At 41.8% G+C, this 11,902-nt stretch overlaps 1 protein-coding gene across 6 annotated transcripts in view; it reads right to left on the bottom strand.

Moving 5' to 3' along the window:
• Positions 1–1,936: 1,936 nt before the first annotated feature.
• Drosha (drosha ribonuclease III) overlaps positions 1,937–11,902 on the bottom strand; it is a 111,804-nt gene continuing 101,838 nt past the window's right edge. For 5 of the 6 annotated variants that reach the window (XM_006232050.5, XM_039102206.1, XM_039102207.1 and 2 more), the window contains 6 exons: positions 11,022–11,163; positions 9,096–9,178; positions 8,914–9,017; positions 6,334–6,426; positions 5,557–5,603; positions 1,940–2,191 (listed from right to left, as the gene is read on the bottom strand). In XM_006232050.5, the coding sequence (XP_006232112.2) occupies positions 2,061–2,191; positions 5,557–5,603; positions 6,334–6,426; positions 8,914–9,017; positions 9,096–9,178; positions 11,022–11,163 (600 nt within the window). In that variant the 3' untranslated portion in view covers positions 1,940–2,060. Of the gene's footprint in view, positions 2,192–5,556; positions 5,604–6,333; positions 6,427–8,913; positions 9,018–9,095; positions 9,179–11,021; positions 11,164–11,902 lie in introns of all 6 variants that reach the window. The other variant, NM_001107655.2, reaches the window with a different exon arrangement.

The following is an 11,902-nucleotide window of genomic DNA, read 5'->3' as shown; positions in this document are numbered from 1 at the left end:
TGGCATTCCTGAGAATGTTCATTTAAAGAACAATTCAAAGCTCAGCAGGTAAAGTACCTGCTGCAGGATGACTTGGGTTCCATCCATAGAGCCACATGGTGGAGAACTAACCCCCAAGAGTTGTCTTGACCCAAATATGTCATAGGACACTAAACACACACACACACACACACACACACACACACACACACACACACACACACACACTCACCTTTTATAATTCTAAGTATAGTCCTATGCATTTTGGTTTTCCTTATAACAATGTCAAGGCACCCAGATATCTGACACCCCACTTCCAGTCCTGCTATCCACTGCATACAGAACTTAAATACAATACTCAGCTATAACCATACCAATGACATAGGAGACATGCTGGAAACAAGTGCTTCAAAATGAGCTCTCCTCCCTCCCCAGTGCGGGCCTGTCATCCTGTCCCCAGCTTCCTTGAAAAGTACAAAGCAAGAACATGTGATATGTATGCATAGGTATACACATGTGTACATGTACATGTATACAATCTACATGTCTTTCAGAATCTTAGCTAAAGATGGTACATTCATACAGCCATCAACAATAACATGTTCAACACAGCACGCCAGGTAATTCAAAAACAGCAAGGGAAACGGAATATACTGCATTCCATTGACTACATGCTTGAGTGGCGTGTATCCATACATACACAGGCTGACAGGATATACAAAGTTTATCAATGATGGAGTCATGAGAAATTTACTTTCTTGCTTGTGCTTTCTAATATTTTCGAAGTAACAATTCTATCTACTGCTAAAATACCTTGTAAAACATCAGTAATGTTATCATTACATACATAAGGAACACTTCAGGGACCTAACTGGTTCTTTTCTGGTCCTCCTCATCCTAATTCAGTGATGTCCCTCAGGAAGACTTCCGCTGTCACCGCACTTACAACTGTACCCACTAACCTTCCTACTGGCTATTCACTGGGTATGGGGTGCTCCTGTGTTAGCACACAAGCTCGCTGAGGTGTGGGTGTAGTCTGATTGCTCACTGCTGTGTCCCTGGATTGGGGTGCTCCTGTGTTAGCACACGAGCTCGCTGAGGTGTGGGTGTAGTCTCTGTTGTTCACTGCTGCAACCCTGCATGAAGTACTAGAACAGAACCAGATACACAGTGGGAATTCGCTGTATGACATCTGCTGAAATAATGAATAAAAGCACATTTGTCTTGCAAATTTTGCTTTTATTAATAAGAAGCCATTGGTGTTCAGTGTAAAGTGACTTTAAAAATGCCCTACTTCTTTACTAGGGGGACCACTAGAGAAACTGCCAAAAGCCATGTGAACTTTTCTTCCTGACTCCTAGCCCTTCATACCCATCCTTCACACACATAAAATTAAATACTCCAGGAGACTCTGAAACACCCCAAGCCTCTCTAGACCCCAGAGAGGGCAGCTGTTTTAAAGGATGTTCTGACTCAGGACAACAACTCCTCGCCTAATCTGATGATTCTGAGAATATGTGTGACTCAGACTGAGTCCTCCTCCGGCTCCGGGAACTGGTTAGAGGCAGTTAGAGGTTTCTCTCACACAGGACTCGCTACACTGCATGGAATGGGTTAGCTTCAGGAGCAGCACCTGAGTACTACAGAAACATCCAGATGAATGCCGAAAACGTGATCAATGATACATATTTCAAAAAAGTAAAGCTGTTACCACAGGCAGTAGTAACAAATACCGAGAATACCTGGTAAAGTGGTGCACCCCTTGTCAGCTGACAGTCTGAAGTCACAACCTGAAACAGAAAACAGCAACTATTCCATAGAATATGCCCGCCTGAATATTATTCTTTAAAGAACAAAATAAAGGAAATAATGCACGTCTACTAAGTAGGAATTGAATACTCCGTAACAAAGACCATCCAGCTAGGAACGGAACATTCGATCATTAAGACAACAACCGCAGTTTGACTTTGAGTTTTATTTCGATGGGCACGCTTCATTCATTGGAGGAAAAGCAGGCTAGGTCTCGAGGGGCCACAGTCTCATTCTCAGGAAGTCAGTGCTCCACCACTTCGTGTCCCCCTTTACTTCTTTATGTCTTCAGCCTCATCCGGCTCTCTCTCCTGATGCTCTCTTTCCCACCTCATTTCCTTTAACTCTTGTCTGTATTTCCGTTCAATGAACCGCTTCTGATGAGCCATCTGGGGAAAGTTATCTGACACAAGGAGATAAGTTTAATACTTAATAAAGACTGTCCACGGGTGCAGACGACGACAAACAAACATGTAATCAGCACGCACACAGAACTGTGTTTTATAAACCTGAGACTGACAATGGTTTAATTCCTTTTTACTCTTTTCTTATGCCACACACACTACAAGTCTGGATTGGCGTCTCAGATTCTTATTTCAGTATCTGATGTATGTAAAACAGAGTAAAAACACCAAAACACACAGTAACTTAAAATAAAGACATAAGGTTCTGGAAGGTTTCCACTCAGGCAGGTGCCTTAAGCAGCCTCTCTACACCGAGTGACTTCCAAGGAGACAGAAAGAAAGAACGTGAGGGTTTATGGCTTGGAAAAGCTCAAGCTAAAAGCTTCCAGCAAGTAACACTAGCACAGCCATGATTGTACAGGAAGGAGTTTTCCAGAAGAGCAAAAGCGTATCGGAGCACAAGGGAAGCCACATTCTAAGTCCCAGTGTCCCGTGATCAATTCTATCTTTAGTGCACTATAAAACACCACGGCTCTCTCTGCACACGTAACGATCGCTATGGATAAAGGATGACTGTCACTCAGTGGTGTGGCTAAGCTATGTTTAGCTTGAGATCTGACCCTGTGTAACAGCACAGACACAAGAAACACCTAGACTAAGATTTAGAAAGTCTCCATTTCTCTTTTCACATGCAGCACAGTATTACTATACACAGTATTCAAGCTAGGAACTCAAGCTCAGAATGAGAAACAGCCATTGCGTCCTTGGCCAGCAAACATGCAAAGGTCATGAAAGACACGATGTGGCAACACCAGAAGGGACACAGCTCTGCCTGACCAACTAAGGATTATTCTTACTTCACACGTGACGGATCAGAGGGGAGGGGTGTGGCTTTCGACGGAAAGCAAGTCTGTTTATGTGTTTGCTGATGGATGGAGTGCGAAGAAGTGGGTCTGTCTATATGCACCAGGTTCCTCAATTCTTTTTTATTCCTTTTCTATACTATACTCCATCGTCACTACAGGTTAGAGACACAGACAAGGTGGAAAAAGCACTTGGAAGAAAACAGTAATGCTGAGTCCTTACTGTATACATTTTTACTTCAAATACTTTAAGTACTTAAAAAAAAAAAACTCGTCAAATAAATCCCCAGAACTCCATTGTAAAGGTAGGTTTATGCTAAATAGGTCCCATTTTTTCAGTAGATGTTTCTGTGTAACTGAGCTTGTACTAACAAGTCCTACTGTTCATATCTACCCATGAACAAGCTGTCACACATATCCACAATCTGTTCAGAAGTGTTACTACATCATGCAGTGTCTTACGTCAGTGTAGGTTTTCATGTATGTACACATACACTGTAAAACAGTGAAAATCTTTCCACTCTCCTCCCCTATACTGCTATGGTTTGATGGATATAATATTTTCCTTTGTTTCAGTACTAGCATTTCCTGTAGCTCCGTATCCGCCTCCAAAGGCATTGTTTCAACAGATACAAACATATCACACTTGGATATTCAGGATCTGGTAAACTATTGCCGCTGAGCCAAATACAGCTCTCAGTCGGTTTCTGTAAATAAAACAGACACACGGACATTTGACGCCACCTGTGTCTGTGTGTCACAGTGTCAGAATTCAGTGTAAATGAGACAGATTATGACCCACGAAGCCTAAATACGGTGCAGCTGGTCCTTTCTGGGATGTGTTTGTGTACAGCGTTCACTAAGAATTCACTTACTGTTAATGTGTTGTTTCATTTTATTTAAATATTATGCTATTATAAATCAAGTTGTTATGATTACTGCAGTTTGTGAGCTGTAGCTCAGAATCCAAGTATTTCCTTAAGTTGGATTCCTAGAAATGGAATCAGGACCAAAAGGTAAAAGCTTCTTTAAGGATGGGACAGAATGCCAACTTACTTTCCTGCATTTAAGTCATCCACTTCTATCATCCTTTAGGGGATGTCTGTCTCAGAAATAGTCATTTTTCCAGTACTGTTTTATATCTGACTATACGCATCAGAAGTGGGGGTAGCCTCTATTGCTATAACTGGAAAAAAGAATCCCATTCTCATTCAATAAACGATGGTGCATTTATACAAACAATCAATGAAAACATTCTCAAAAAAAAAAGTCACTGTAAAACTCTCAGTGTCAATTCTATGGATGCTAGACCCTGGCTGGCAGCACTGGCTTCTGCCCCACTAACTACCCTCCCTGCCTCTGAACAGTAAGCTATTGTCCGCTGATTTCCACTTGGCTAGAGGCCCTCTAACCTTCTCCTAGAACCTCTTTAAACTTGAGAATCCTGGGACATTTCCCGCTGAGCCTGTGTATTCACTGTCCCCACTCCTTCAGCTAGTCCTCAAAGCACTGGCATATCGTGCCCACAGGTTGGTTCTTCTTCGAATGAAGCACAACAGACCTGGAGAAGACTGCCCTGTACCCATGCCTTCAATGTACCAGACATCAACTATGCAGCTGAATCCCTTCAGCGTGGGCGTTTCACTCTTGAGACAATCTATCTTCAGAAGTAAATGCACCACAATCTAGACGTTTATTGTAGACACTGAACACACATACATATGCATACATGCGAAGTAACCACAATAAAAAGAATTCTCTATGCTCTATGACTTGCAGGGCTGCTGGGCAAAAGTGAGGTATATTATATACATACATTAGCATGAAAATGTATGCAGAAGTATGTAGTTGCCATCCAATTTAAATAAGACAATGGTTAAAAACTAAACAGATAAACAAACAAAAAAACTTCCCTTGTATGCATTTATGCCTACATAAGATTTTTTTTCCAAATAGAGTTTCTCTGTATAGACCAGGCTGGCCTTGAATTCAAAGATCTGTTGTTTCTACCTCCTGAGTGCTGGGATTAAAGGTGTGTGCCACCTAGCTTTCACAGATTTTTAATTTTATTTTGTTTGTTTTGTTTTGAGATGAGCTCTCATGTGGCCCGGGCTCACCTTGACCTCACAATGTAGCTTGAGGTGACCTTAACCCCTGATCCCATGAATCTACCTCCCAAGTGCATGTGTCACCATGGCTGGCTTACTCGCCATCAAAAGTGTGGGAAACGCCGTCAGAAGCAGAAGGCCACTTAGAGGTGCCTCTGCTGAGTAGAGCTCCGCGTATAAAGGAAAATGTAAACCACGCTGAGGACTCCAACGAAAAGTGCAATCTGCTGTATACACAGCACATACTCTACTGTACTCTACTGTATGGAGGAAAATTATTAACAACAATCGGCCACATTTTATCAAAACTTAACCTCTCCTCTACTTCATTTTCCTTCCATAAAATATGCATTACATTATACAGGTGTGGCTATAGGAAAAGAGATGGCTTACATTTCTCAAGTGCGTCCATTGCTGCTCCCATTTCGGCCTGCTGAATACTGTTGAATAAAGTAAAGGTGGGGTAGACTTTAAAGGCTTTCTTCTTCAAAAACTACAAATTATTAATGCTGATTTTCACATCTAGTGCATAAAACTTCATGCGATTACTTCCATCACAACTGAATTGCAAGGCTAGGAACACACGGGGGAACATGCAGAAATGCATTTACACAAAGCCTCTTTAAAGTATTGGTTCCACACCAATATCTCTTGTTTGTATTAGGGCTGAAGTATTTCTCAAGTCTGAAAATACTCCATGTAAAGGTTAAACATGAAAAGTATAAAATAGAGAGAGGGGGCGGGGGGAGAGAGAGAGGGCAAGACCTAGATTATACACGTAATTCTTTGTTTTACAAAATAGCACGCATGCCCGCAATGCTCAAGTGACAGGAAGTGAGGTATAGACTGAGGCTGTCGTGTGCACCACGGCACAGCTCACACATCTGCTGCGGCTGAACGCAGATGGAACTGACTTGTGTAGCAACTGATGCAGTTTTCTCAACAGGGCCAAGACTCCTTGGACAATGGAATGCCTGCCCCGAGGCTGATTACCAAGTCTCTCAGTCAGCCTAGGGGGACATTAGTTCTCGGGATTCCCTCTGCTATAACTGAAGACGCTTCACACTCTCTCCTGCTGTGCAGACTGCAGAGGTAGGTAGGAACTATCAGGCAGGAACTAACTTTCCTGAACACAGACATGTACCCCATGGAATTCAGCGTCTCCCATACCTTGGTCCTTTCCCACAGCCTATCCTCTCTCCTTTGAAGTAAACGGCCACCGTGTAGGTTCTAGCGTGGGACGGCCCCACTGTCTGCAGAGTCCTGAAACGAAAGCACAGTAGTCATAATGCAACGCTCAGTTGTTTTGCTCTTATATAAACTGACAAGATGAAAAACAAAAAACAAAAAACTTTATTCTTACTGCCAGAAAGGACAACGTAAAAGTAACAAGGAATATGGAAAGAGGAAGTGATTCAATTTTTGATTTGCTAACCTAACAAAATGTAGAGCTTTAAAATAGAAAGTTTAAAAGACTGTGCACTGTCATTTTATGTGTTTTCTCAAATAGGACACTATCTCTGAGGGCTCACGGTTAAGTATTCGATGCTCTACAACAGCTTCTGTGTGTGGGTTCTAGCATCACAGAATCAACAAACTTATGTGAAGAACTGAGGGCTTTCGTCTGTGATGTTGCAAAGCAATAACACCTCAAGACGCGCCTGGATGGTTCCACACCGTTATGGTTCCTTTCTACTGTCTAGTACTTTACCTAAGAGATCAGAAAATATATTTAATTTCTGGAACATCTGTGATCATCTCGGAGATAAAGCTATGATGGCAAGTATATAACACAACCACTAAAAAACAAGGCTCCAGGTACTCCGGATTTAATGACAAGGTGCAGATTTCAAACGTAAAAAACCTGATAACTCAGGGGAAAGGGAAATTAAAAGCAGCTGAGAATGATAATGGAATAAACAAAGTAATCACAAGGACTATGTAAAGCAACCCCACCATCATGATAACAAAGAACAAAGTCACCAAGTACTTTTGTGGGAGGATTTATGGGCAGAGAACACAGCAATTTCCTCTCTGTTTACATACTCAAGGGTGTGTATTGTGGCTTAAGGTGGTACTTACTAATCATCCCTGGGTTGTGAGACATGCACCACCTTTATCACTGACCTCAGCAATCACTTTGATGGGGAAATTCTTTGACTCAATCATACACATAGCTTAGACATTCCTTATGCTTATTAGGCAGATCGATAAGCTGTTTCTATTTAGGGATTTTCTCCAATACAGAAAACAGTTTCACACTGACAGCTTCTTGCTATAAGGTGACTAGTCTTCCGGCCTCTGTTTTGCTAGCAGCACAAAAGCTTGTGAACTGTTGTGACTTTATTTTGAAGTTAGAAAAGTCCAAAAGGAGCAACTTTCCATAGGAGCACACCTGCACGAATGAGTGTGTTAGATCCTTCTGTTCCCAAAGGCATGGAGTAAATAGTATTGAAACTAGGTTCTTTTTTAATTAATAAAAATTGCATGGTGTATACATGTAGGTATGTTGGAATATAGTCCACGAATGAAGTCATGTGAGAATTCTGAGTGCTTGTGAGAAAACGCCAAGACAATAAGACAAGAGTCTTGTGACTTCAAAACACAGAACTGTTCTTGGACTATGTCTGCATGTTCCTCTCAGACGTAGCAGATAGGAGAGTGCATTTACTTCAGCTGCTATTTATGTGCTTCTGTGGAAGAAAACAAATGGTTTTGCCATGTGTGTCTTGTCCTTGTGACTGAGCACTTACTCACGTGATCTTTCTTTGTCCCAGAGTATAAACTGTCTGATGCTCTGACTGAAGCTGGCTACTGCATGACACTTTAGCCTGGCTTGTTTTTAGGCCCCCACCCCCTCAGGTTCACGCTGCCAACCCCAGGGTTAAGCATGTGCAGGTGACCAGAGGAGCAACTGCTCCTCGGACCTGGGTGACAGGTGGTTGCGAGTCGAGTGTGGGTGCTGGGAATGGAGCCTGGGTCCCCCTGCAAGAGCAGCAAGTGTTCTTAACTGCTGAGGATTTCTCCAGCCCAGTGTAACTAGATTTTTAAGCATCCCTAAAACAGTATCAACAGTACCTTGGGAGGCAGCCATGTACTCTAATAATTCTTTACTTTGTTGATTCCCATTTAAACATCTTCTCCACCCACAAGTGAGTATCACAAGTAGAAGGCAACTTTTGATTCAAATCGCAGGAAAGCAAGTACTTGAGTAACAGTAGCAGCAGTAAACCTTTGTTCCCTTTCTCTGCAGCTTGGGAGACAGCCTTTCAGATAAGAGGCCAACAGGGGCTCGGGGGAAAGTACAAGCAGAACCCGAATATTGCTAGGAACAACACACAGTCCATTACTCCTACGCAAAATCAGACAAAAATAAGAAGCTTCAAAAAACCACTTCATGTGGGGGACCAAGAGATAGGTAGTTCAGGGGATAACAGCACTTGCTACTCTTGGAGAGGACCCAATTCCTGTCACCCACACGCAGAGATCACACCCATGAGTACATCTTAAAAAGCAGCAAGTACTACATCTGAACTGCTACATTTTCATCTTATGTCTTAGTATGTCTTTGTGCCAGGCAGTAGATCTGAGAAATTTACAGATGGGAGAAGGCAGAGACAATCGAGATGTACCCACTTATACAGGTGGGTGCTAGGACAGAGCACTTCAGGGCTTAGCTGGTGTCACGAGAAGTCCCTGCGTTCTCCATGTGAGCACACGGCAGGACAGCTGGCCGGCGCGAGCACTTACTTGTACAAGGGGATGTCTGGTTCTTTCCCTTCAGTCCTCAGGGTCAGGCAGCACTGCTGCAGCTGCGACTTGGGGTCATTCCAGTCCTGGTTCAGAATGAACTCCTGTGGGAATCCCCCAAAGCATTGAGTCGTGTGTTCCAGAGAAACAAAGCACAGGCTGCTGGAAACGTGAGCGCTTACCTTCAGACGTGGAAAGAAGCAGACGTTCATGAAAGTATGGACGTATTCCAAGTCCTTGTCGATGTACAGGGCTGCAATAAATGCTGAAAAACAAATGTGAAATAAGCAACTCACTGTTGCTGACCAGAAACGGCAGGAGCTGAGCTTCCTTCCTGAGATACGTGATTAGCTGCATGTGCGTGTGGCAGCACAGGTGGCAGGAACAGAACGCGGGTCGTCCACAAGACCCGTAAGTGCTCATAACTACTGAGCCACCCAGCCTAAGGGCCAAGCTTTGAAGTAGCATTTTCCCAAGGCTTTTGACTTCTAGACACTCTTTTAAGCACAATTCTTTCTTTTTTTTTTTTCTTCAAATAAAACTCCACCCTTTATCACGACTATCAGAAACACCAACCAGATGTGTGATTTAGATGAAGAATCACAGAGCAGACACCAAACTGCCCTTAGGTAGTGGCTAAGGGAGTAGTCTAATGCGGTAGATCTCAACCTCCCAATGCTGGGACCCTTTAATGTTGTGGTGACCCTCACCCCTGCCACCATAAGGTTACTTTCATTGCTACTTGACTGTAATTTTGCTACTGTTATGATGTAAATACATTGTACTCTTAGGCAACCTCTGTGAAAGGCTCACTGGACCCCCAGGTTGGGAACCACTGGTCTAAACGCTACACCAATACTGTAGTGCTGGGTAGGGGTGGGACCAGGGAACGCAACCAAGTTAGTAACGTAAGAAAGAAACTGGAGACACCAGGGGTGGAGCGCAGACGCTGCTGGGACCAGCACATTCCAACTCCATTCTGAGACCACTCGTGTGTACCAGTTCCATGGTAAGTTTCATAACCAGAGAAAGAAAAGAGAAAATTCAAAGATTTGACCTGCCTAAATTAAGAAAAACTAAACAACGACACAATAATTTATGCAATTGAATTAATCAAGGGACAATTCCAAAGGTGGGCTCATTTAAAAGAATTTTAGCCAAGTCAACAAATGGTACATTTATTTTAAAGACTGCAAAAACCTTTTATTAAACAAAAATAAAAATGGCAGTGACACCATTCACTCAACTGAATTTTACCTCCCTTTAAGTGCCTTGGTTAGACTGCCTTGATAATCCGTCAATAAGCTGGCTTGCACAGTAGGCTTTAATATTTTATATAATTTCCATTCTGAAAAATACTGTAACATAAAAAGCTCTAAGACCCAGAGAACATTCTAGTTCTTTTGAAGTAATATTAGAAATAATAAATTTATGTGTATAATCCCTTAATTAGCTATAATGGAATTATTTATGCTTCAGACAATATCGGAAAATAAAAAAGATGGAGGCTGTTTAGAGAGTTTTGTTCTCACTCAAAACAATAGGTGGCGATTTTAGTGTTTAGTGAATAAATTATCTTTTATTCTATGTCCCTTTATGAAGAATGCTGGGTAGCAAAACCAACCAACTAAAACAATTAAGCCAAAGTCACTACTGCGATTCTGAATAACTAATCTTTACATTGTGCTACTGTTTCATACAAAAGGACTTGATGACTGAGAGACAGGACAGTGGAATATGCAGCCCTGAATACAGATCGAACAACAAAATGCATTATTCATGTGGCTTAGTGAAAAGCAAAAATAAATAAAAAACAAAAACAAAAGACATTACTCAGATAGATGTGGTCATCCAAGCATATAATACCAGGAGATAGGCAGGGGCAACCCAGGAGGTCAAGGCTACCTTTGACTACACAGGAATTTCAAGGCTAGCTTAAGCTATACAAAAGAAAAGAAGCAGAAAAACAGAAAAAAGAGGTTTTTTAGCTAGAACATCATCATCACCAATCATCACCATCATCACCATGAAAAGAGTAAGAGCTAGTTGGTTTAATTTAAACCTTGGATCCGCATGTTAAAACACTTCACACTATAGATAGGACTCACATTCCAAAAGGTCTGCCAAAGTCTTGGTTCTTAGGGCCACGGGTCTCTTGGTTTTGTCGTTGGTGATGGCATACTCTTGCATGCCCAGTTCCTCTGCTACCTTGGCTTGAGTTCTGTTGTTCACTAAAGAACTTCGTAACAACTGGTAAGAAGGAATTGGCGTACGGTTAGGAACCACATCAGCTCTGGTCTCTCTCCTGCTGTGTTGAACCCAACCACCTGACAGAGTGTCACAAAGGGACAGCAGACAAGTGATGGTCTAAGCCCTGTATCGTCAGGTGACTGCAACATCCTCCAAAATGTGTCTACTATCTCCTTAATGACTCACCCACCCCACTCCGTGGATTTAACCAAGCAGTCAGAACCCAATTACTTATTTAGTGGCACTGAGCAGGCTTTGGGAAGAGTACACAGCAATCTGAAAAGCTCAAAGCTACCAGATCAGGAAACATTAAAACTTTTAAAAATAATTTTACTTAAATATAACTTATACTCAGTAAATTATACCCCTTTTGTGTACAATTAGATACATTTTGAAAACCTTACCCACTTTTATTACCCCAAACAAATTTACCATATTCTGAAATAATCAATCAGTCTTTGCCAACAATTACAGGGGCACATCCACCAATCAAACTTGTGTTTAAAGTTGCCCACAAGAAGTATATTTCATGACACAGGTCCTAATTTTGATACATGACTTAGGGAAGAGATCTTTCAATATTATTAAAACACCTGTTTATTTGTAGTTATTATTTTAAAGATTTACGTTACATTCCCTGTAACTCGGTCTTTTCATACTCAGACCCTTTATCTTTAACTAAATTTAATATAACTTAGGATTTGTTTTTATTTATATTCTGTATATGTGCTGTGCACTG

This window comes from Rattus norvegicus, chromosome 2, assembly GCF_036323735.1.
Source record: "Rattus norvegicus strain BN/NHsdMcwi chromosome 2, GRCr8, whole genome shotgun sequence".
NCBI classification, from domain to species: Eukaryota; Metazoa; Chordata; class Mammalia; order Rodentia; family Muridae; genus Rattus; species Rattus norvegicus.
The sequence above is the reverse complement of the archived record's forward strand: the minus strand, read 5'-3'. Positions and strand labels throughout refer to the sequence as shown.